At 34.7% G+C, this 24,646-nt stretch overlaps 1 protein-coding gene across 3 annotated transcripts; it reads left to right on the top strand.

The window, feature by feature from the left end:
* Window positions 1-250: 250 nt before the first annotated feature.
* GPHRB (golgi pH regulator B) lies at window positions 251-23,179 on the top strand. Of its 3 annotated transcripts, none has more exons than XM_026700682.2 (14): window positions 251-444; window positions 8,570-8,629; window positions 9,521-9,624; window positions 10,487-10,593; window positions 10,700-10,801; window positions 13,598-13,718; window positions 14,124-14,204; window positions 14,872-14,981; window positions 16,438-16,526; window positions 17,018-17,110; window positions 17,355-17,450; window positions 18,127-18,216; window positions 22,471-22,536; window positions 22,634-23,179. In XM_026700682.2, the coding sequence occupies exons 1-14, from the start codon at window positions 403-405 to the stop codon at window positions 22,838-22,840; spliced, it is 1,368 nt and encodes a 455-aa protein (XP_026556467.1). In that variant the 5' UTR covers window positions 251-402; the 3' UTR covers window positions 22,841-23,179. The 3 variants fall into 3 exon arrangements, with proteins under 3 accessions (XP_026556467.1, XP_087793616.1, XP_087793615.1); XM_087937490.1 differs by lacking the exon at window positions 251-444 and adding an exon at window positions 525-737; XM_087937489.1 differs by lacking the exon at window positions 251-444 and adding an exon at window positions 541-966.
* The last annotated feature ends 1,467 nt before the right edge of the window (window positions 23,180-24,646 follow it).

Genomic DNA, 24,646 nt, shown 5'->3' on the forward strand with positions numbered 1-24,646 from the left:
CAAAATATCTTCAGAGAAAAACCAGAAAGCCCAGTTGCCACTTGGGGAAAAAAAAAAAGCATCTTTGGGATTCCCTTCCCAATTGTGCCCCATCAATTTCCTGAATCTCCCCGGGAGGAATAAATTGAGGAGGTGGGGGTAGGGGGAGAAGACAGACCGACAGCGTGCAGAACAAGCGGGGCAAACAAGGGCTCGCTTTCTGAGAGAAAAAGGCTAGGGCTGCTCTCTCCGTTTCCTATCTCTGCAACCCAGCCAAGGTCTCGCCTCAGGAGCGAAGAAGCGAAAGGGGGCGGGGCTGCGCCTCCGTTCTTGCAGGAAAGGCGCGAGTTCGGCTGAGGGGCTGCTTTGGGGGAGAGGCATCCCGCCCTCTCCTTCCCCCGCTCCCCGGACGGGTTGTGCACCATGAGTTTCTTGATCGATTCCAGCATTATGGTCATCTCCCAGGTACCGGGCTTCTCCAACCCGCGTCAAGCTAGGCTGAGGCGCGCAACAGCGAAAGGCGGGAGGAGCCGGGCAGGAGGGGCAGTCCTGCTTCCGGATATAGGGGAAAGCCTGGCCTTGCAAGGGACGGCGGGGCGGAAGAGGACGGGGAATGTTGAATTTGGTGGCTTCCCTCCTCCTAGCCGAGCACGGCCCCTGTTAAATCAAGGACTTAAACGCGGGGCGTGGGGAAATTCGACTCTTCCTTTAGAAATGTATTTTCTTGTAGAGAAGTTACCGCGCGTCAGAGGGTTCTGGTGAATTAATCTGCCTGAAATTAATGTCTGCTGACCATGTAACTCGGGCTGCATCTGCCAATTGGGCCTCGGAAAATCCGCTGAGGCCTGATTCCTCTTAATTGGCTGTGTTAGTGTGACGTGGTGAACCGTGATTAAGTGAGCCATGGTTTACTCGATTTTGAGTGATGTCTATGGAGATTCTCAGTCATCCAGGTCATGGTTGTCCCAAGAGGTGCTTACCACACAGGTAAACCTCCAGGTGGCCTCAACGATTCTCTAAAAGAATACCAATGACCAGCTGTCCGCAGTCCTTCCATTCCCCACCATTCAGTTGGAACTGAAGAAGATTCTTGGATGAGAACCGAAATGTCTTCTAAGAAAAACAGGAAGTCCAGTTGCCTCTTGGAAGAAAAGCATCCTTGGGTCAATTTTGAGGGGTTGATTGCACATCTTAATTTTGAGGGGTTGATTGCACATCCATTATTAACTGAAAAGCCTGGCTTCGCAAGAGTGGTTATGTGCCCTCAAATTGTTTTTGATTCCTAGCAACTGCATAAAACTTCCCCACGATGATCTATCCCTATCCAAACCTTTTTCAGGTCTTCCAACGGTGCATTCATCACTACTGTCACCGAGTCCACCCACTTTGGTGCTGGTCATCCTGTTCTGTGGCTTTCCACCTTTTCTAGAAAATTAGAATGTTAGTGCCCGAAGTAGGATAATTTGAGCCTGGTCGTACATGCCTATTGGTATGGTTTAATGTATTGTACAAGCAAGTTATGTTGCAAACCATCCCATTTAATCTAATTTGTTTTAAAGAAAAATGAACTTTGGAACAGATAGTCGATATGCTTGTAATTTATCCGCTGCCCATAAAAAGTGAAAGTGACTGAGCTTTCACTTTTGGTAAAGGAAATAATTCAAGATCTCTGTTGAAGCAGGATTTTTGAAAGTTTACAGAATAATCAAAAGTATTATCTTTCTATAAGCTCTTCAGATAGGTATTCATAAACAATATTCTCTAAATTACATACATTGATAAAAAACTTGGTGCAGCCTAAAACTCGTATACGGTATATAACAATACCCGGTTTATTGTAAAAAATTGTGTCACAAATGCAGGAGCAGCAAAATATGTTTTAAATGCTATTTGTAGAAATGGCTTAAGAGAGTGCCCCCCAATCTTTTGGGCACCAGGGACCAGTTCCATGGAGAGAGTTTTTTTCGCGGACTGGAGGGTGCGGTTTTATGTGAGCAGATGAGGCTTCGCTTGTTTGTGTGGACAGGTGCCTTCCACAGACTGGAGGTTGGGACCCCTGGTTTAAAACAAACATGTAGCAGAACATTGGTTAGCAATTTCCCCCCCTCCCCCCATTCTGTGCAATAGTATATATTCAGTTCAGATATTCTGTACCAAAGGTGAGCAGTTTGTTCAGTTCTTGATTTGAAGTGCTGCTTTTCAAGAATTCTATTAAGCATATATTTATATAAATTTCAGTTAAATTAATAAATGTAGTTTAATAAGTTATGCACAATCCTAATACATTTAACAAGAGCTGTTGAAATATTAACAATTAGAATTTAGTAGCCACAATTCTTAGAGATTATGAATTACATACGAAGTTCTAGTAGGAACAGGTTGGGATCTTGAGCTCTACACTATGATGCAGTTTAAGCTTGTGAAACTGTTTAGAAGTTTATCTCTCCAAAGAAGCCAATATTAATCTTTTCAGTAATTTTAAGATCATAAAACTCAAGGTTTTGAATTTTTCAGATAAAGATAAAAAAAAAAAATCCCAAATCCTGATTCTGTAAGATTTTGGGATAGTTAGGTTTAAATGCCTTTCAAGGTCTGCTGGAATGAAGAAACAAAAGCAAAGAATGATTAATTATCCCTTTTAGAAAATATGCCTCTGTTTTTTGGAAACACCTGCATCCTGAGATCTCATTTCTTTAATAAGTAAAAATATAAGGATAAAATTACATGGGGGCACAGCCATGAGAATTTCAGAAGGGGTTCATAAGTACCCCCAGGAATATTCATCATAACTTTGTACAGTCACTAAGAAGCCAATTTTAAATCAAGGATTACTTGTATACTTACACTAATATCTTTGTTTGCACGGTGTATTTTTTATTAATTGATTAAATTTAATATTCTCCAGGACATCCATATTAGGATTTGAAATAGTTTCAAGAACCAAAATGACTTTGTGCAAGTTTATTTTTTTATAAATACTATGTAAATAATAATGAGATATGATCCTTGTGTGAAATTTTGTCCTTTTTATTTTGTTTATTAAATACTTTTCATGATGGAGAGATACATTTGTTGGGTATATGGATACACCAACCAGGTTTGGGTTGAATAAATATGTAAACCTAGGATTAAGTGTCTATGTAGCTTTAAGCAAGAAACTGCAATGTCATTGTGGGTGCGGTTGCAGGCAGTAATAAAGATAGGAAGGGAAACGTAATAGACCCGGCTTCTGGATGCACCTGGTTCTGTTCCTGGTCTGCTGCCTGCTGTGTTGGAACGTCTATCTGCTTACTTTAGGAGGCTACTGTGCCAGATACCATTTCAACTGAACACAAAGACTGTTTGCTTGGTGAGCTGAGGATTCAGCGTTGTCTTTGAGATAAAGGTATCGGGAGGAGAAGATTTACAAGCAGATAAGGACATTGTATTTACTGTTAATGGACTTGATAACTGGATGGATATACTGGATAATGATATATGGACTGAATGACACTTCTTAATCTCTGTGTGTATTAAATAACTATTTTATAACTACAAACAGTGTTTTTGTCTCCAGTGTGTGTATACTCTTGGGCCCACTCTCTCTCTCATTTGCCTGCCTGGCTGGACTGCTGCTGCACACTCTGCTAGGGGGTTTATCCCCAAACACTAACATTGGTTATGGGCCCAGCAGTGTGCACAGTCTAGCTAACCAGGTTATATCTGAGAGTTTGGTCAAGAGTTGCACATTGCTGTAAAGACAAACTGTTTGTTAAATAGTTATTTTTCTGCAGAGCAATGGCACAAGTAAATTTGCCAAGTCTGTCCATGATATCCAGGTTAGATGGAACAAACTATGTTTCATGGTCAATGAAATGTAGTTTACTTCTACGAAGAGAAGGTTTGTGGGACATAGTTACAAACCCACCAGATGTATCCAATTTAGATCCTACTGTAGAAGAGGATGCCAGAAAGATACAGGACTATAAACAAAAGAATGAACAGGCTTTGTGCATCATAGGACTCACTCTCTCAGACCAGCAACTGATTCATATTCGTGGAGTGGAAAGTGCTGCCAATTGCTGGGATAATCTCAAGAAGATTTATGTTCGAGACAGTGTAGGAGCTCATATTAATCTTACACGGAAGCTGTTTAGAACACATCTTGAGAGGAATGGAGACATGTTAACTCATTTAAACTGTATGAAAAGCATTTTTCAAGAATTGCAAGAAAAAGAGCTTATATTTAATGAGTTGCAACAAGTATACATTATACTGTCTTCTTTGGAACGAAGCTATGATGATTTTGTGACTGCATTAGAGGTATTGCCAAAAGACAGTTTATCAGTAACTGAGATAACTGACAGGCTATTGGAAGAAGCCAGAAGAAGGAGTGAACGTGACCAGCTGAGGGAAGATAAGCCTAATAAGGAAAAAAAATTATCTTCAAAGCCTGAAAGAAACCAGCTATGCAAGGTAAAGCACCCGGAGGAAGAGAAGTTATCTTCAACGGCATACACAATTAAAAAGTGTTTTAATTGTGGAGGCAGAGGACATTTGGCAAGATTCTGCAGAAAAGGAAAACGCCAGAATTTAAAGAAGCCAAAGAAATCCTTTGAATTAGCCACGTTCAGCAACTGTAATATGAAGAATGATATATGGGTGGTGGACAGTGGAGCATCCCACTGCATCACGAGAGATAAGACAAAGTTTATAAAAATGTCTACAAGCTCTCAACGTATATCACTTGCCAATGGTTGGCACCTCAAGGCCAAGGGTGAAGGTATTGCTTATTGTCCATGTTTAAACCAGAATATAAAAATGTTATATGTACCACAGTTAAAGATGAACTTACTTTCTGTAAGAGTATTGGATAAATTAGGATATGTGGTTACATTTAAGAATAATAAGTGCATACTGGAAAGAGATGGCAAAAGGGTAACTGCAGCTTTAAATGGAGCATTATATGTCTTACATGATAGTAAGAAAGGGGAGGCACAGACTGTATTTAATAATATCAAGCCTCATGATGAATGTATCCATTTATTGCATAGACGTTTGGGGCATGTAAATTTTAAAATGCTAAAACGTACAGTAGAATTATCTGAAGGAATAAGGTTAAAGCCCTGTGATAAGTATTTGCGTTGTAATGTCTGTTGTGAAGATAAGAGTAAAATATTGCCTGCAAATAGGCTAAATGGTTTCAAAACTAAAGAACCTTTAGAAGTAGTATTTGCAGACATTATAGGTCCAAAGAAACCCAGTATGGGGGGTGCTCGATATATATTGAGTATTATGGACCATTACTCTAGATATGGGTTTTGCTACTTAATGAAAAGCAAAACTGAAACATATCAACATTTCTTCAACTGGTTAAAGTTTGCTGAAAGGAAGACTAAACGGCAACTGATAACCTTGGTGACAGATAATGGCACGGAATTTGTTAATAGCAAATTCCAGAATAGGTTAAAGGCAGCTGGAATAGCTCATAAGACATCTGCACCATACAGACCACAGCACAATGCATATGTTGAAAGGCGAGGCCAAACATTGCAGGCTATGACCCGTACTATGTTAACTGATTCTGGGTTACCTGATTCTTTGTGGGGGGAGGCCACAATGTGTGCTAATCATTTATTAAATAACGTTGTTAACTCAACCACTGGTGAAATACCATTCACCATGTGGCATGGCAGGAAGCCTGATTTGAGTTACCTGCACACATTTGGTGCACCAGCATGGGTGCATATCCCTACACAACTCAGGCGTAAAGGGCAACATAGAGCTAAACAATTATTCTTCGTTGGTTACCAAGCTAACCATAGGGCATATAGATTTTGGGAGAAAGGCACATCTAAGGTGTTATGTAGTGCTAATGCCCAATTTCTAGAGCACGTAGGATGGGATAAGTTAGAGCAGGATAGCAATAACGAGGTGATTATTGAATCATATAGAAATCCCATTAAGTATCCCTGTAACTTTAAGAAAGAAGTAAAGCAAGAAGTACAGGAAGAATTAGAGCCCCTAGAGGAAGAAATAGCTGAAGATGAGGAACAGGTAGTAACTCAAAGAAGCCCTGTAATTCCCAGAAGAACTACACGTGTATCTAGACCGCCTGATAGATACCAGGCTAACACAGTGTGCCAGGTAAATAGAGTTCCATCTACTGTGGATGAGATAAAAAGGTATCCTTATAAAGAGAAAGAAAATTGGTATGCAGCAATGAATAAGGAATTGAGATCCTTGAAGGATATGAAGGTATATGAAAATGTGAGATTACCTGTTGGTGTAAAACCCATTGGCTGCAAATGGATTTTTAAGATAAAAACTGATAAGGATGGAAACACAATCCATAAGGCAAGGTTAGTAGCCCAAGGTTTTAGACAAAGTGCAAATGACTATGATGAAGTATTTGCACCTAGTCTTAAAGCAGCTACGTTAAGGGCAGCCTTAGTGTGGGCAGCAAGCAAGAAGTATATAGTTAACCATTTAGATGTGGAAACTGCTTACTTGCATGCTCCACTAAGACATACTGTATATATGAAAAGGCCTAGTGGATTGAAAGGTGATAATAATAATGATTGTTGGTTGTTAAAGAAGAGCCTCTATGGTCGTAAACAATCGGGCTATGAATGGAACCAGTATATTGTGAAGGAACTGACCAATATAGGGTTTAAAGCTGGTTTAGCCGACCCATGTCTATTTAAGAGAGAAAAGAATGGGAAAATATCATTATTATTGTTGTTTACTGATGATATTGCTCTGATAACTAAGACTAATGATGAAGCAAATGAAATAATAACATCATTAGCCAGGAAGGTAAAAATCAAGCAATTAGGGGAGATAAAGAGATATCTAGGTTTGAATATATTGAGAACACAGAAAGGTTTTAGGATATCTCAGGAAGATAAGATATCTAAATTGCTAATAGATTATAAGATGGAACTTTGTAAGCCTGCAAAGACTCCAATGAGTCAGGATATTTGCAAAATGGATACTCAAAGTCCCAAATGTGATAAGGCACTATATCAATCTTTGATTGGTAGCTTATCATATATTAGCAATTGGTCAAGGCCAGATATAGCTTTTAGTATTAATCAGCTGGCTCGACACAATAATGATCCGCTTCAATGTCACTGGATAGCATTGAAAAGAATCCTAAGATATCTTAAAGGTACATTACACTATGCACTGTATTTAGAACCAAAAGGTGATCTCGTATTGAGTGCTTATGCAGATGCTAGTTTTGCAGCAGAAAGAGATACTAGAAAGTCGACTTCAGGAACAGCCATAATGCTGGGTAAGACATTAATAGGCTGGAAGTCAATAAGGCAACAGCATATAAGTTTGTCTACTATGGAGGCAGAATTCTCCTGTTTATCTTTATTGTGTACTGAGTTGATTATGTACAAACAAATGTTGAAGGATATGGGTATAACTGTAAATTACCCTATAGTTGTACATGAAGATAATCAGGCAGCAATTCAAATGGCCACTAATATTGCAGTTAAAACGAGAAGTAAACATACAGATTTGAGGTATCTTAATGTAAGACAGTCTGTACAGAGTAAATTGATACAACTGGAGTACTGCATGTCGGAGGACAATGTAGCTGATCATTTTACTAAAGCCCAAGGTGCCATTAAGCATCTAGAGAGTTGTGAAAAATATGGGTTTAGAATGTAAAGGCATTACATATTTATATCACCCAAAAGGGGAGAATGTTGGGTATATGGATACACCAACCAGGTTTGGGTTGAATAAATATGTAAACCTAGGATTAAGTGTCTATGTAGCTTTAAGCAAGAAACTGCAATGTCATTGTGGGTGCGGTTGCAGGCAGTAATAAAGATAGGAAGGGAAACGTAATAGACCCGGCTTCTGGATGCACCTGGTTCTGTTCCTGGTCTGCTGCCTGCTGTGTTGGAACGTCTATCTGCTTACTTTAGGAGGCTACTGTGCCAGATACCATTTCAACTGAACACAAAGACTGTTTGCTTGGTGAGCTGAGGATTCAGCGTTGTCTTTGAGATAAAGGTATCGGGAGGAGAAGATTTACAAGCAGATAAGGACATTGTATTTACTGTTAATGGACTTGATAACTGGATGGATATACTGGATAATGATATATGGACTGAATGACACTTCTTAATCTCTGTGTGTATTAAATAACTATTTTATAACTACAAACAGTGTTTTTGTCTCCAGTGTGTGTATACTCTTGGGCCCACTCTCTCTCTCATTTGCCTGCCTGGCTGGACTGCTGCTGCACACTCTGCTAGGGGGTTTATCCCCAAACACTAACAACATTTACAGATACAAACTTTCCTCAGCTTCAGAATGGGTTATATGCCCACATTTTGGAAATAGCATTCTAGCCATTACTATTAAAAACATAGATAGATAGAAACATGCAAAACTGATGGCAGAGAAAAGCCTAGTGGTCCATTGAGTCTGTCCTTTGAGTTTATTTGCTTTTTAAAAAATATATATATATATTTTTCTGTTTTATTTATTTTTATTTTTTATTTTTGTCAGGTGAGGGACATATGCTTATTCCAGGTACTGAGTTTACAATTATTGGTGATATTCTTTCTATTTACTTCTGCAGGTGCTGTTTTTTGGATTTGGATGGCTGTTCTTCATGCGCCAGCTCTTCAAAGACTATGAGGTGAGAAATTTAAATTATAAATTAATAGCAGTTATCTGGGCAACCTACATGTCAAAAGCCAATAATTACAACAACAGTTAAACAGTTAAAATCAATGGTAAAAAAATGGGTTTTTTTGTAAGTTGGAATTTTTATGATTGGAAAAATAAATTTCATTTTACCATAAAAACAACATTAGCTTAAAGAGCTCACTTAACCTCCCAGCCCAAATGCCTAGGGGAACAGCCAGGTCTTTAGTGCTATGCACAAGGCTTACAGCAACTAGAATATTAGGAATTAATCAGAACACTGACTTGTAATTAAAATTTCCCTGTGATTTAAAAGTAAAACCACTAATATAGAATATGTAACCATCAGAGGAGAACGTGTAATTTCCCTTAGTCAAGTTTTGGTGACCAATTGTTCATGACTAATTTTCCCATGTTCTTCTTTTGTTGTATTTGTGTTTTGGTCTGTGACCGCAAATAAAATATTATAGTTAGTTATATAGAATATATAAAAAAATACCCATTATAATATGCCTTGTAAGAATGCACAAACTGTGCACTTGCACAGAAATAGACATTTGATAGAACTAAAGGCATTTGAGAATTGTTAAAAAAAAAGATATTTTAAAGATTTTTAAAAAGTTTGCCATTGCGCTATATGAAAACAGTTATCCAGAGAAATTAATGCTAAGAAAATAAATCTTAGATTAATATCTTTATTTAAAAAATCTTTTTATCTTTATGATCATAGAAATGTTCAGGTTGGGAATGTAAATATATTATTAGTACAGATTTTATCTCAGCAAATACATGCATAGATAATATCCTGTATGTATTTAATTCCAGAATAGTCTGATCTTTTATTACATTACATTCAAGAACGTTTATGTTTGCTTTGTTACAGGTTCGGCAGTATGTTGTACAGGTTGTCTTCTCTGTAACCTTTGCTTTTTCATGCACCATGTTTGAACTTATCATTTTTGAGATTCTAGGCATCCTAAACAGCAGGTAAGATGACACTAACATCCCGCTGCATAACATAGCACTGAGATCTTAATTGATAGATTTGTTTATTTATCTGTGACTTCATCACTGTTTAATGTTTTAGTATGTTTAAATATAAGAAGTGAGTATATACAATATTAATGTGTAGCCGAATATTAAAAAAGTAAAAAAAATGATGGCTAGGCTGTTTTTTAATTTGTTTCTTTCCAAAAACCGTTTGCTGTTAAGTACTGGCAACATTCCTAATGGCAAAGACACATTAAAGAAATTGGCACAAATGGTACAATATAAGTTATTGGTTCTCTGATTTAAAATTACTAAGCTTTCCAAGCAGTATCAGCAAATGCCAAAATATGTATGGTCCCTTAATGCATATTTGTATAATTTATAATTATATTTGTATAATTCCAGTTCAGTGAAGACTTATTTTTCTCAATAATTTATGTATTATTTACTACAGTATCTTTGCTTGATAATGAACAATTGCCCTCTGAAGTGCATTGATGAAAATCTTTACATGCTTTTTAGACTTTGAAGCTTAAAATGCATGCTTTTAGACAAATAACATATATCAAAAAATGTGCCTTCTCCTGAAATTATACTAATGGGAAATTATATAACTTTATTTTTTTTTAAAAAGTTAACTGGTAGAAAAGAGCAAATGTCATATATCTATATAAATAATTTTGACCAGAACATTTAATGTATAACTTGGTATATAGTTTATTGCTGTGCTTATTTCTAAAACTATCTGATTGTAAGTGTAAATCTTTCAGATTATTTTATGCAGAAAAAATTAGAAAAAAAATAAAGCTAGAATTATTTTGTGACAATGATTAGTGATCAATCTTTCTATTACTTCCAGCTCTCGATATTTCCATTGGAAATTAAATCTTTGCGTGATTTTGCTTGTTCTGGTGTTCATGGTGCCCTTTTATATTGGTTACTTTGTTGTGAGCAACATTCGATTGTGTAAGTATGAATCTTGAAAATAAAAATTATAGTGGCACTATAATATTTAAATAATATTTTCAATGTAATTAACATAAAATCTTAATTTTCTTTATATCACTTACAGTACACAGACATAGACTTCTTTTTGCCTGTGTTGTCTGGCTAATATTTATGTATTTCTTCTGGAAACTGGGAGATCCATTTCCTATCCTTAGTCCAAAACATGGTGAGTTTTATTATTTCATTAACTTACAAAAGCACATCTGAATGTGTTTTTTAAATCTGTACAGCTATTGATGGGAATTTCAGGTGCCTTCTCTCTTGCTCTGTTGCTGTGACTGTCTTTTGGATCAGAATACATCCCAGAATTTTGGTGCTGACCCTGTTAGTTTTCCATAAGACCTTGAAAAACTGGCTCTCTCCCAACCATTGGGCTTGGTGGTATTTGACCGGTTCTGCCTGGTTCTGGAGAGCCGGCAGGAGCAATGAGCAGTGGAGACTGAACCGGTTCTCTCCGCTGCTCTAATGGCATTGCGGTTGGGCCCACCTGCCCGTCCAGGCTCCCATAATCACCTTTATCCGCTGAATTTGAAGCGCAGCTGCTTTGTGCGGCACAGCGCCATGCGGCAGCTGCTGAAGCAATCAGGAGATTGTGCAGGCTTGCAGGAGTCGAGATAGAATGCCTCTGTGCCTGCACAAATGCCTCTGTGCCTATGCAAAGTGCGCATTTGGCATGTGTGTGCATATGTGTGTATACATGCGCAAAGCGCTCCCACCAAACCATGCCCACTGAACCAGTGGCAACAATATTTGAATCCCACCACTGATTGGGCTAGCTTGTTGGATAAGCTCTTCTTGCTTTTCATGTCCTCTGCTGGGGATATGAAAGGAGCCCCCAACTAGGGCAATGGTGATGATACAGGCTAATCCTTTCAACCCGGAAGTGCCTCAGTGTTTCTGACTTGAGTGCAAAAAAGCTCCTCTTGCAATGTTTTGAGAGCATGAACATATTTGTGGTTTGGCTTCTTTGTACTAGGTAGTCTTTGCTTAATAATCATAATTAGGGGTGGAATTGCCATCACTAAGCAGAGCTGTTATTAGATGATATATATATAATCACACCACTGAGTGACATTCCACTTGCCTATTTCCCCACATCTCTGAATTTTTGGCCACTCTGTACATCATCATTGCCTACCACTGCTATCTCACCCCCCGAAATATCCCCAGCTGATTTTCACTATCTTCCTCCTGCTGCTACTGGCCTCCCTAGATAACAAGACATCCACATATGTTAGTAATGCGCAAGTTGGAAATGCAAATAATCATAATGCAATAATGGAATTAATTATTTGGAACAACTTCATGCCTAATATTTCATGTATTAATAGGGATCAGAACAAAAACACAGGATTTTCCATTATATCTAACATTTGCTTGCAAATGATGAAGAGAGCCCTAGTTTGTAAAAGGAGTTATTTTTAAATAGACAACTACATTTTTAAGGGCTTGGGATTTTTCAGTTAAATTGGTATGTAATCAAATAAAGTAAGCAGAAACCAAAATTCATAGTGAACTCCCGAAGCAGAATTAAGTTTTAAAACCAGTGTTTTAGTAGCTTAGAACAAGCAAGGTTGAGATTAAAATATTGTCAATACTGGGACCACACTCAGGTATTCAAAGAATTACAATTCAAGGTTACGTAATACAACTAGATATTGTTTGCTACATGTTACACACAACCTGTAGATTCATACTACTTGCAAATTTCACTTTTTGTCCACAAGATATGACTACATTCCTTGCTTGAGAATGAGGCTTTTATCTCAAGTAAATCTGTTTTTGAAACATAGACAGTGGCCTTGAATCTATATGAATAATACCTTTGCTCCAAGCAACCTGTGGAGGTCACTGTTCCCTTGGATGATGAATTCTGTGGCCAACTTTATGAACTACTTCTGAACAAATGATTGAGAACCAAATGAGATTTGTCTTCCCAGATTTAAGGACTCTGATTTTGAATACTTTGACTTTATTTATTCTGAATACTTGAACTCCTATCAAAGCAGGGATCCTATATCCAAATATGTTTATAAACATATTTCTTTTTCTTTGATTGTCTACTGACAATATATTTAGCAAGTCCATGGAAAAAGGAATGGATTGAAGAATAGCTTCAATGACTCATATAGCCTATTATTTAGAATTAAGGAGGACATAAAACAGCATAATGGTAATTATGTTCGCCATAATAACATATTATTCTATTTTCTTGCCAAAATAGCTATTTTTTCCTTTATAGCCAACTAATTCTGTTATTTTATTCTGGAATGGAAATTTAAATAGGAATAGTCTGAAGGCTATCAGAGCTTTTTTTCACATTACAATTGTACACTATTAATGTAGTAAACTGTATACCGCTATCTAAAGATGTCACATGGAATCTGTGAAAAGGTTAAGCACGGACCTTGTGTAGTTAGTTTCACTTTCATATATGCCAATTGCCATTTGAGGTAACAAGGTTGTCAATAAGCTTTACTCAGACTCAGTGAGATGTGCTACAGTGAACTGAACTATATTGCTGTCTTTCCCAGTTTTCAAATGAGGTTTATAAGGCATGATGTCTGTTTCACTGATAATCAGATTAGAAGCCACAACAACCTGGTTCTTTATCTGCTTCCATTCAGTTTACTATGTATTTCAGTTTGGCATAAAAAAGGAACAATTGTTGATTAGTGAAAATTAGACACTGTAGTTGAAGAAGCTTTTCACTTCATTCAGAATAATTCCAAGATTATGACAGTTATATTAAAAGTTATGGTTCATTTTTGGCAAAGTAGTCTGTTAAATACACACATATTTTTGCCCCATTGCAAGGACACTTGAGTATTCTTAGGAAGGAATGTCTAAATAATTAAAACAAAATGGTGTAGATATAATATGGCAGTGAGATTTCTGTTTTTCTATTGTTTTGAGTAAATGTAATGATGAAATTAATCTTGTGGTATTTTTTTTTTATCAGGAATTCTATCCATAGAACAACTCATCAGTAGGGTGGGAGTGATTGGGGTGACCCTCATGGCCCTGCTCTCTGGCTTTGGTGCTGTGAATTGTCCATATACCTATATGTCTTATTTTCTCAGGTAAATCTCCCTTCCTCAAAAAAGATTCAAAGTAGTTTTAAAACCTCTCTCTCTCTCTCTCTCTGTCTCTCTCTGTCTCTCTCTCTCTGTTTCTCTCTCTGTCTCTCTGTCTCTGTCTCTCTCTTTTCATGTCTGTCTGTCTATCACTATATCATCTATCGTATTACTTTAATCTTAATGTCTTGTTGCTCTATTCTGCTTTCAGGACAGAGTTCTCCATCATTGTCCCCATCTTCTTTATCTCAATAATACAGGTTCTAGATCAAATATATCATTGTTTTGCATCATCAATTTGCAGTTTTTGTTATAGTCCAATTAGTGAGAAGAATCAGAGAATAACTAGAATTGGGAAGACACTATTCTAGAAATCATAGGAATAATTCTAGATGTATACATCTATTACAGGAATGTCACAGATGCTGATATTCTATCTCTAGAACGTCGACTCCTCCAGACAATGGACATGATCATCAGCAAAAAGAAAAGGTAAGATAAAGACATTAGAGCATCAGTGTCCAACAAGAAATAATTTGCTATTGAACAATAATTTATATCAGAAGTTGGTGATATAAGTGTGGGTGAAATTTGAATAGAGAGCCACATTTTATCTCTGTACTTGTGTACTTATCTAGGATTAGTATTCTGTTTAGAATTTAAAATTAATATAAGATTTATACAGTAGTACAGGAGTATTAAACCTCAGTTAAACTTCTTTACTTAATATATATGGATGTTCTTAATTAATACTTTAAAAAGTTTCAACTTTCTTCATTACCAGCTAGCAAAGTTAAAGGTTAGATCTAATTTAAGAACAATTCATTAGAATATCCCTGATTTAAATGAGTCACCTCCAATAATAAATGTATGTAGATGTAATTCATAGAGTGTAATGTAGTTTATTCCTATTTGGAAGCATTTTTTACTTTGACATAATAGCATGAGCAGTAGCACAGTTCTACACCAAGTGGAAATCATAATACCTGTTTGATTTCTTTCTGAATGGAATTCTGAATTTTGAAATCCTTTAAATTTTGAATGCTAGATTTTATGAAACATAAAAATACAAATATTTAAAGATTAGCTTAGTTATTATGTGATTAGATTTTAGTTGATATTTCATAATTTTACGTTCCTAACTTTGTCTCCCAACCAGGATAGCAATGGTTCACAGAAACATGTTCCAGAGAGGGGAAGTGCACAACAAAACTACTGGTTTCTGGGGAATTATAAAAAGTGTCACAACATCTTCACCAGGCAGTGAAAGTATCCTTTACTTGCAGAAGGAGGCCCAAAAGTCAGCTTGCTTCCTTTTACAATAAATAAAAAATGGTGTATTTTATTAATGGGCTGTACCTTACTCTCAGCTTTTGGAGATGATATACTTGAAGAGAACAATATCAATCCAAGTTTGTAAGAGTTAAGCACTGACATCTAATCTGCTAGGACACTTTCATGCCCACTTGGACATTGAGTAGCAATTTATATAACTGACAGCATGCAAGAATGGAAAGCCAATTAATTCCACAGAAGAGATTTACAATCCAGTTTAGAAATTTCAGTGTGCCTTTTCCCTCTGTCACTTGACTGTATTTGGGCGCTTGGCAACTGGTCTGCTATTGCTATTTCAGGACATTAAATGTCTGCCCTAGTTTCAATAATAGCCTGAAATTAACTACATGCTATATTGTAGACATGATTTCTTTAATTTAGTAACATAGCAATTATTTTGGATAAGTTTCAATTTACTGGTCTTCATCCAGGCAGAAAATAAAAACAAATCTACATGCCATTTCAGTGTCCATTCCCTGGATAATCTTTAACAATCATTTCAGGTACTTATTAAATCAGGGATTAAATGAAACCCCTATTTATGTAATAATTATTCTCTTATAATGTTTTCTGGAAATAGCCTATCAAGTAGGAATATAATCATTATAAAATAATACTCCCTCTTCAAAAGCTTATTCCATAAGGATACCATAGTCAATAGTTTTAAAAGCTAATTAGAAAGCCAGGAAATCAGAAAGACTGCATTTTCTTGTTTCCTATTGCTTAGAAAAGATCATTCTGTAGCATGACTGAGGTAATTTCTGAGCCAGTTTGGATGTTTACTGAAATTGAAATAGATCTGGAAAATCACTTCGTTTCGAAGTGTTTGGATTAAGTCTGCAAATAAGTACTTTCTATCCTGAAAGGGATGTTAAAAAACTGATCTGTGATTATTCCTACAGCCATAGAAAATTTTATAGTATGCAAGTTGCACCCTTTATTCCTGCAGATGGCAATAATGAACAACTCCCAATTTAATAGTTACTTTACAGACGTTTAAACAAACCTTTTAAATATTCTGCTTTGCCTCACACCTTGTTTTAAAAATTGCCCTTTTTCAAATATTTCAAATTTTATTTTATATCTACTATATGCTAAAGAATAAAATAAAATTTGAAATCTATTTTCACTTGTTCATGAAGCCGTTCTTTGTCACTATGGATACACTAATATTTTTGTACAGGCAAGATTTATTGATATATGTATATAATATAATGTGTGCTTTTGTTTCCCCCCCTTTTAATTAAAAAAAATCTTAAAATATAAGAATCTTAAAGTATTGTTTTTCTATTGATTTTTGGGTTTTGAGAATAAAATATTTCACACTTAAAAAAGAAACATGTTTTTCAAAATTATTTATGATTTTGAGCTTGACTATCTTGGTTTTAAGATTTGACACTCATCCAGCAAGAAATTGATGCTTTAGAAGAACTTAGTCGGCAACTTTTCTTGGAAACAGTTGATTTGCATGCTACCAAGGTGCAAACTAAGGGCATTGTTCCCAAGTCTGATGGGTGGGTAACTGGGATTGATATATGAGAGAAAATGTGAAAATACCTGGAAAATATAGATTAAATGAGCCAAGAGAAATGTTATGACTTTATGATACTGGTCTGTTTTTTATGTTAAAAGCTTGTACAACTTTAAAAAAAGTCTGTTTATAGAAAAATAAATCCTCAAGTATAATTATGAATATTCAGTATATTGAAACCTTCCAGAAATAGATACCATGTTTTGTTACTCAAAAGACAGGCATAGAACACCAGAAATTTGGTTTTGTTCCTATATTCTGTAATTTCAGTTCATTTATCTTAGACAAATGTTGATTTTTCAGTTCCATAGATTCATTATCTATTAAGAAGCTAAACAGCTTTATCTGTAGAAATGATCTGTACTGAATATAAAACCATATGCCAGTTTAAAATAATAAATCTAAATGTTTTCTCTCTCTGAAAAAAATCTATTTGCAGGAAAGAATAGAATATTCTAAAACATTCCAAGGGAAATATTTCAACTTTCTGGGTTATTTTTTTTCCATTTACTGTGTCTGGAAAACTTTTATGGTATGTAAAACTGCTGTTGGTATAGCCATTTATAATTTGTAGCATGACAAAATATTGCTTAATTAAAAAAACGCTTTCTCACCTTCATTTTTTAAAAAAATGTGTTTTGTTGATTATAAACACAATCACATTTTAAGCAAGAATGGACTTTTTTTCATACAGAAACTTTGTCTATGAAAGATAAATGTGTATATCTTATTTTGGTTTTAGTGAAAATGCCTATTTCTCTTTTTTGTCTTTTCAGGCAACTATTAATATTGTATTTGACCGAGTTGGGAAAACAGATCCAGTAACAAGAGGAATTGAGATTACTGTGAATTATTTGGGGATACAGTTTGATGTAAGAGTTCTTTTAGATTTTAATCCTACCTACCAATATCCATATTCATTCTTAATTTTTGTTTTATAGAGAGCTTGATAGTGTAATAGTAAACTTTTGTTGAAAGTGTAGTCTTGGCTAATTTATTTGTCTATAGCTGCTGCAAAGGTAATATGTTGTGAGAAGACAATGGTTTATTCATCTTTCTGTATAATTCTTAACAGCCATTTCTATTGGTACTTATTTTTTGAAGACAGTTTAAGATTCTAGAATACTTGGAAGGCCCTGGATTCAAGAGACAGTTCTAAACAACTCAGTCTTAATTCTGCAGTGTTTCTGTATACTGTGCTAACAGTTATTTTTTTCTGAAAGTATTCTTGTTGATATAGGAAGTCCTCATTTAACGCCCACCATTGGGATGGCATCTTGGTCGCTAAGTGAAGCTGTGACTGTGCTTATAGTCTTATTTCCTTTGCTTTACAGACCTGTGAAGGTTGGAAATTGGGGACTGGTCACAAAGTTACTTTTTCATCACCATGAAAAACCATGGTTGTTAAACAAGGACTATTTGTACTCTTCAAAAGGTTCTGTGCACATAAATATCAACTGAGGTTAAATAGCCTTTCATGTCCTACATGGTTAATGTGCTTATCTGAATCTCTGAGAGTTCAACCATTTCATGTCTTTATTACTGCAGGTGAAATTCTGGTCCCAGCATATTTCATTTATTCTTGTTGGAATAATTATTGTCACCTCTATCAGGGGCTTATTAATAACACTTACAAAGGTAAGGCCGAGTGCAATCTTACTATGAAATTGTGTTGAAGTAAAGAAGAGGGCATGTTAATATATCTGTATATTATAATATAAATATACTCCCTCTGTGTGTGTATATGTTTGTGTGTGTGTGTGTAATATCACTGTAGGAAGTAGCAACTCTAAGTTGCGTTTGTTTTAGTATTGTTATTCTGAGAAGTTCCCAATTTTTGGTCTACAGCCTTATAGAGATATGCAGTATTAAGACCTGTGATAACTCAAATTACTTCATATATGGTACAGATATGTTTTCTGCATTACTTTACAGTTTTTAAGGCCAGAGGTGGGGAACAAGGTTTCTCTTTATGATTCTTATATATGATTGGTTGTTTATATATATAAAGTTTTATTGTTTTTTAAGACAAACAAAACAAAAAACATCAAGCTATCTTCATATATATATATATATATATATATATATATATATATATATATATATAAATTATATATATATACACACACACACACACACACACACACACACACGTACATACATACATACATACATACATACAGTGGTGTCGGTTGGTTTACAAATTGTTTTGTGCTTCCACTTCATGGTCTTCAATTACAATTACATTGTATACATTCTCATATTGTCAATCAAATAAATACATTAATATCATTATTAATCAATCATTTGACTATACTATTATTCATGTTTTACAAGATAATCCATATTTTATTTAATTTGTTTTGTGACAGTTCATATCATCTCAGATCTATCCTACAGTCATTTTGTAGATATAATAAAAAATACATTTTTATATATTCATTATGTTCTAAAAATCTACATATTTCATTACCATGTTTTATTGTCTAACCATTGATAGAATAGATCCCAAATTTTATAAAATTGTTTATCATCTTGTTCTTTGATTTCAAATGTCAATCTACTCATTTCAGCACATTCCAATATTTTCTTAATAATTTCCTCCTGTGATGGTACTTTCTCATTTTTCCAGTTTTTGGCAAATACAATCCTAGCCGCTGTTAATACATTTACAGTCAGGTATTTCAATTCTTTACTATATATTTCAGATAAAATTCCCAATAAAAATATCTCTGGTTTCAAGTCTATATGCTTTTTTGTCATTTTTTTCCAACCATGTGTGGATTTTAGTCCAATATTTTCTGGCATCTGCACTAGTCCACCACATATGGTAATATGAGCCAGGTACTTGATGAAATTTCCAACATTTTTCAGATTTATTCTTGAACATTCTTGCTATTCTTGGCTGGGGGGAAATGCCACCTGTAAAACATATTATACAAATTTTCTTTATATGCTGTTGACAATGTCATTTTATAATTTTGAGACCACAATTTTTGCCATTTCTCTAGATCAATCCCATATCCAAAATTCTTCCCCCAAGCAATCATTGTTTCATTAACTTGTTCTTCTTCTAGTTTAATTTCTAATAGATATCCATACAATTTTTTAATCACCTTTTCATCAGTACCTGTCAAAATCTTATCTAAATCAGTCAGTTTATCATAGAAACCTTCTGTTTTAGCATCTTTATCATACCTTGAATGTATTTGCGCATATGAAAACGAATTCATCTTTATTCCTTGTTCCTCTAGTTTTTGCATAGATTTAAGTTCACCCTTTTCATTCAATATTTCACCATATCTAACTGTTTGTTCCTTTTTATATATTATAGGATAAGAAAAAGCTTCAATAGTCGATAGCCAGACTGGAATTTTCAAATAACATTGCCTTTTAGTCTTCTCCCAGTTTAACCACAGAGACTCCTGTATATAATGTCTTCTAAAGTACCCTTGTGTTTTAGTTCCTTTATACCATAAAAAAGCATGCCACCCCAACAACAGATCATGTCCTTGTGTCAACAAATCTAGCATTTCTTAATGTTATCCATTGCTTAATCTGTAGCTTGGTAGTATAACTCCCAATTAGGCAAACCAAATCCTCCTCTTATTCTAGCATCTTGAAAAAGTTTTAATTTTATTCTCGCTCTCTTACCTTGCCATAGGTATTTCAACACAATTTTATTTAAATCTTCAAAATAATCTTTTCCAAGCCTAATTGGAATTGTTTGAAACAAGTATAAAATTCTGGATAATATATTCATCTTGATTGTTGATATTCTCCCTATTAATGACAGTTGTAAAATTTCCCATTTCACCAAATCTAGCGCTATCTGTTGCTTAAGTTTAATATAGTTATTCTCTTTTAGTGTACTACATCTTGCTGTCAAATGTATTCCCCAGTACTTCATCTTATTCATCACCTGGATTTTTAATACATCCGCCAGTTCTTCCTTTTGTCTTGATAATATATTCTTTGTCAAGATCTTTGTTTTGTCTTTGTTTATTTTCAAACCAGCCACCTTCCCATATACCTCTATCTTTTCTATCAATTTTAATGCTGTTTCTAGTGGGTCTTCTAAGATGAAAACAAGATCATCTGCAAATGCTTGCAATTTAAATTCTTATTTTTTAATTTTCATCCCTTTTATGTCCTTTTCTTCTCTAATATTTCTGTTTAGCACTTCCAAGGTTAACACAAACAACAAAGATGACAGTGGCATCCTTGTCTCGTTCCTTTTCTTATATCAATAGAATCCGTTAATTCTCCCTCTATCATTACCTTTGCTGTTTGCTTATGATATCTAGCTTCTATTGCTTGGATGAATTTTTTACCAAAACCCATCTGTTCCAGCTGTAATAACATGAATCGCCAATTCACGTTTTCAAATGCCTTTGGTACATCTAAGAATACCAAAGCCATTTGTTTTTCAGCCATTTGGTGTGCCTTGTTGTATTCCAAAGTGTCCAAAATTACCCTCATATTATCTTTAATTTGTCTCTTTAGCAGAAATCCATTTTGATCAGAGTGAATAAAATTATTTAGGAATTTTTAAAGTCTTTCTGCCAATATTGAAGCAAAAATTTTATAATCTGCATTTAGTAGGGAAATAGATCTGTAATTCTTGATTTGTAATTGTTGGCCTCCTCTTTTGGGATAAGTGTATAAGCTTCTGACCATGATTTAGGTATCTTCTTCTTTGACATAACTTCATTCATAACTTCTAGCAATGGAAGATTCAATAATTCTTGTAGTGTTTTATAAAATTCCGCTGGAAGGTCATCTGGGCCTGGTGCCTTTCCATTGTTTTGCTTCCTAAGTGCTTCAGTTAACTCCATCATAGTTATATTACTTTCTAACATTATTTCAGTCTCTTTAGGTATCTGGGGTAGGTTAGCATTCTTTTAACTCTTTCATCATCAATATGCTCTTGTGTATATAGTTTCCCTCATTCTTATATATGATTGTTTAATAAGCCAATAAAACATTGATATTGATTTTACTAAGAAGTGAAAGAAATCTGCTTGACATTAATTTACCATTTTTCATTTAGATATGTTTTAACAGTACAAGGCTGGTATAAAGGTGCTTTTTATATACATAATAGTTCTGTTGTAGAATGATAATCATGATCTTAGTGAAATGCTGCTGTTTTTTATGCACATTAGAAACCATCTCAAGGAGTTAGTTATCATTGGCCAGTCTTGCCACATCAGCAGCAATATGTTCAGTTGCACATTGCTCAAGTGCTACTATTTATAGTTGAATTACATGAAATGTTATAATTATTACTTAAACAGTCCCATTGACCTCTGGGCTATGCCATTTGTGTTAGATTTACAAAAATATAGATTTCTGTAATATTTCTGTAATCATGACAGCATTTTTCATCTAAATTCTATAGTTCCTTGGGTTAACCTAATTGTTCACTTAAATGTATGTCTGAAGATCATCAGGACGGCCCGCATGTAGGAAAAATAATAGTAATAGTAATAATAATAATAATAGTATATAATAATAATAATAATAATAATAATAATAATAATAATAATAATAATAATAATTATTATTATTATTATTATAATTATTATTAATATTATTATTATTATTATTATTATTATTATTATTATTATTATTTAGATGATTCTGGGTTAATGAGTGAAATGTGAAGTATACTGAAATATGTATAATGGAAAAATAAGGGTTTTACCACACCTTACATTGTTTCTAACAAGCAGTTCTAATGATGGTAATTACATTAGGCATGAAGATCTTTCCTCACTATTAATGTGGCTTCTTTTTAATTTAGCTCTAAAACATTTATTAAATCATGTTTGTCATATTATCATTATTTCAGTCTGTGAGCTGACTTTCTGTGCTTATCTTTCTTAGTTTTTCTATGCTATCTCAAGCAGCAAGTCTTCTAATGTTATTGTTCTGTTGCTGGCACAGATTATGGTGAGTATTTTAACCCATTTGAGTAGCAACCTTGCTCTCAGCTATGTCAGCAGTGGGAAAAATGGGAAGTCTAATGTTTCCTTTATCTTCTTTGCAGGGAATGTATTTTGTGTCTTCTGTGCTTCTGATTCGAATGAGTATGCCTCTAGAGTATCGTACTATCATTACCGAAGTTTTAGGAGAATTACAGTTTAACTTCTACCATCGATGGTTTGATGTTATATTTCTTGTCAGTGCTCTTTCCAGCATACTATTTCTCTATCTGGCACATAAGCAGGCTCCTGAGAAACATATGACACTCTGAATTTATTTTAATTCTACAGCCTGCAGTTATTTGCAATTATGAATTTGGCATATCACCATTTTAAAATGGCTCTTCAGTGATGGACACTCATTTCTTTGATTCAAATCAGATGCTTCACGATAGACAAGAAGTGACAAGCAGTCTCACAAAGACAGCCTCCGGCTCCATAAGAAAGAGAAAAATAAAAAAAATAAAAGGGAATATTGGAGACCTTTCAAAGACAAAGCCGTGCTGCAGTTTTTATTCAATAGAGTTGGCAAAATATTTGCTTCATTATCTTTACCTTGAAGATAATGATTCTAAAAGACTAAATAAAACAATATTTGTAATAATTCTCAATAAGTTTCTTACAGTTCATAGGTTTGTAAAGTTTCTTCTTTGAAATGGAACAAAGTTTGATGAATTATTAATTTCTAACTGAAGCGGGGGGAAAAAACCCTATATCCCTGAGTTCAAAAATATAGGCGTTGTCTAGTACTGCTAATCACTTTCCCCCTTTCATTGCATTAAATCAGCTTTCACAATGTCAAGTCCAAACATTAAAATTGGTCATCTCCTAAACTCTTAATGTGGCTCTCAGAACTCCTCCAAATGTTATTTCTTAGTTACAACAATGTAATACAATGGAAAACCTAACACCACATTTTGATAGGCCCTTGGCATGTTACTTAGAAACCAAGAACTATATGATCCAAGTAAGTCCCAAGTAACTTCAACATGGCTGAAAAACTCTGTGCACAGATGGAAGTTCAATATGTAAAATGAAGAATGTAGGGTAGTTAAATATCTTAATAATTTAATATATGGAGCACTGAAGAGAATCTATCAGCCTTAGTTCAGATTATTACTAGTATCTTTTGATTTGTGATCCTAAGGACTTAGGGTATCCCCCCAGTTCCTTGTGTCCACAAAATCAAAATTACTTGCCAGCCTCTGTTGAAAAGTAGTACAGTATTAAAATTCTACCAAACAATTGTTAGAAGCAGCAGTAGCAGCAAATTGTCAAATTTAAAATGGTAAATATTGACAGTCAATTTAGTTGTAGTGGTTAAGGCGAGAAATTGAGAGATGATTGAGTTCTAGTCCTGTTTTAGGCATGAAAGCCAGTGGGGTGACCTTGGGCCAGTCATTCTCTCACAACTTAGAAAGCAAGCAGTGACATACCACTTCCAATATCTCACCAAGTAAATTTAAGGAACTTATCCTGGCAGTTGTCAGAAGTCAACTGACTGGAAGACACCAATATACTATAAGTATAAAAACATAAAGGTGATTTTAGGGTTCTCCCATAATTTTTTCAAAATTAATAAAAAGTTTGAGAAATACCGATCTTATGTTGGCATTACAAAGCTCAAAAAAGTTTTGTGGAATTGGGAACTCTGCAGCATTTTCTATCCTTTAAGCAGGTGAGAAAAAGAAATGAAAGAATAACAATAGCCAAGACTGAATACATACTTGTGATATCTTAACAATAGGAAAAATCTTGATTTTTTTTAAAAAAATATTTACTTGGAAAAAGACTGTTGTCTTCATTATTCTTTCACAAGAAGGGCCACTGTGAACGTTACACTCAAGTGTTTGCTTGCAAATTCACAACAAAAGTCTATACAGCATTGGTTGGTTCTTGGCTTCTTTTATAGGACTGTTCAGTTCCTACAGCAGGAAATGCATAATAGGGCAATATCACTGGAAGGAAAAAATTTCTAATTCTAACCTTGAATTTGAAGTGGAGGGAGCTGGGGATGAGGGAAATTGTGCTGCTGTGAAATTTGATCATTTGCTACTAAAATTCATTGATACTGAGGG

This window comes from Pseudonaja textilis, chromosome 7 (genome assembly GCF_049901715.1).
Source record: "Pseudonaja textilis isolate UNSWEBS1 chromosome 7, rPseTex1.2, whole genome shotgun sequence".
Lineage (NCBI taxonomy): Eukaryota > Metazoa > Chordata > Lepidosauria > Squamata > Elapidae > Pseudonaja > Pseudonaja textilis.

Coding starts and splice junctions, on each gene's coding strand:
- GPHRB (XM_087937489.1), top strand. CDS start 883: ATGGTTTACTCGATTTTGAGTGATGTCTATGGAGATTCTCAGTCATCC. Junction 8,630..9,520: donor AGCTCTTCAAAGACTATGAG/GTGAGAAATTTA, acceptor GCTTTGTTACAG/GTTCGGCAGTATGTTGTACA. Junction 13,719..14,123: donor TATATGTCTTATTTTCTCAG/GTAAATCTCCCT, acceptor CATCTATTACAG/GAATGTCACAGATGCTGATA.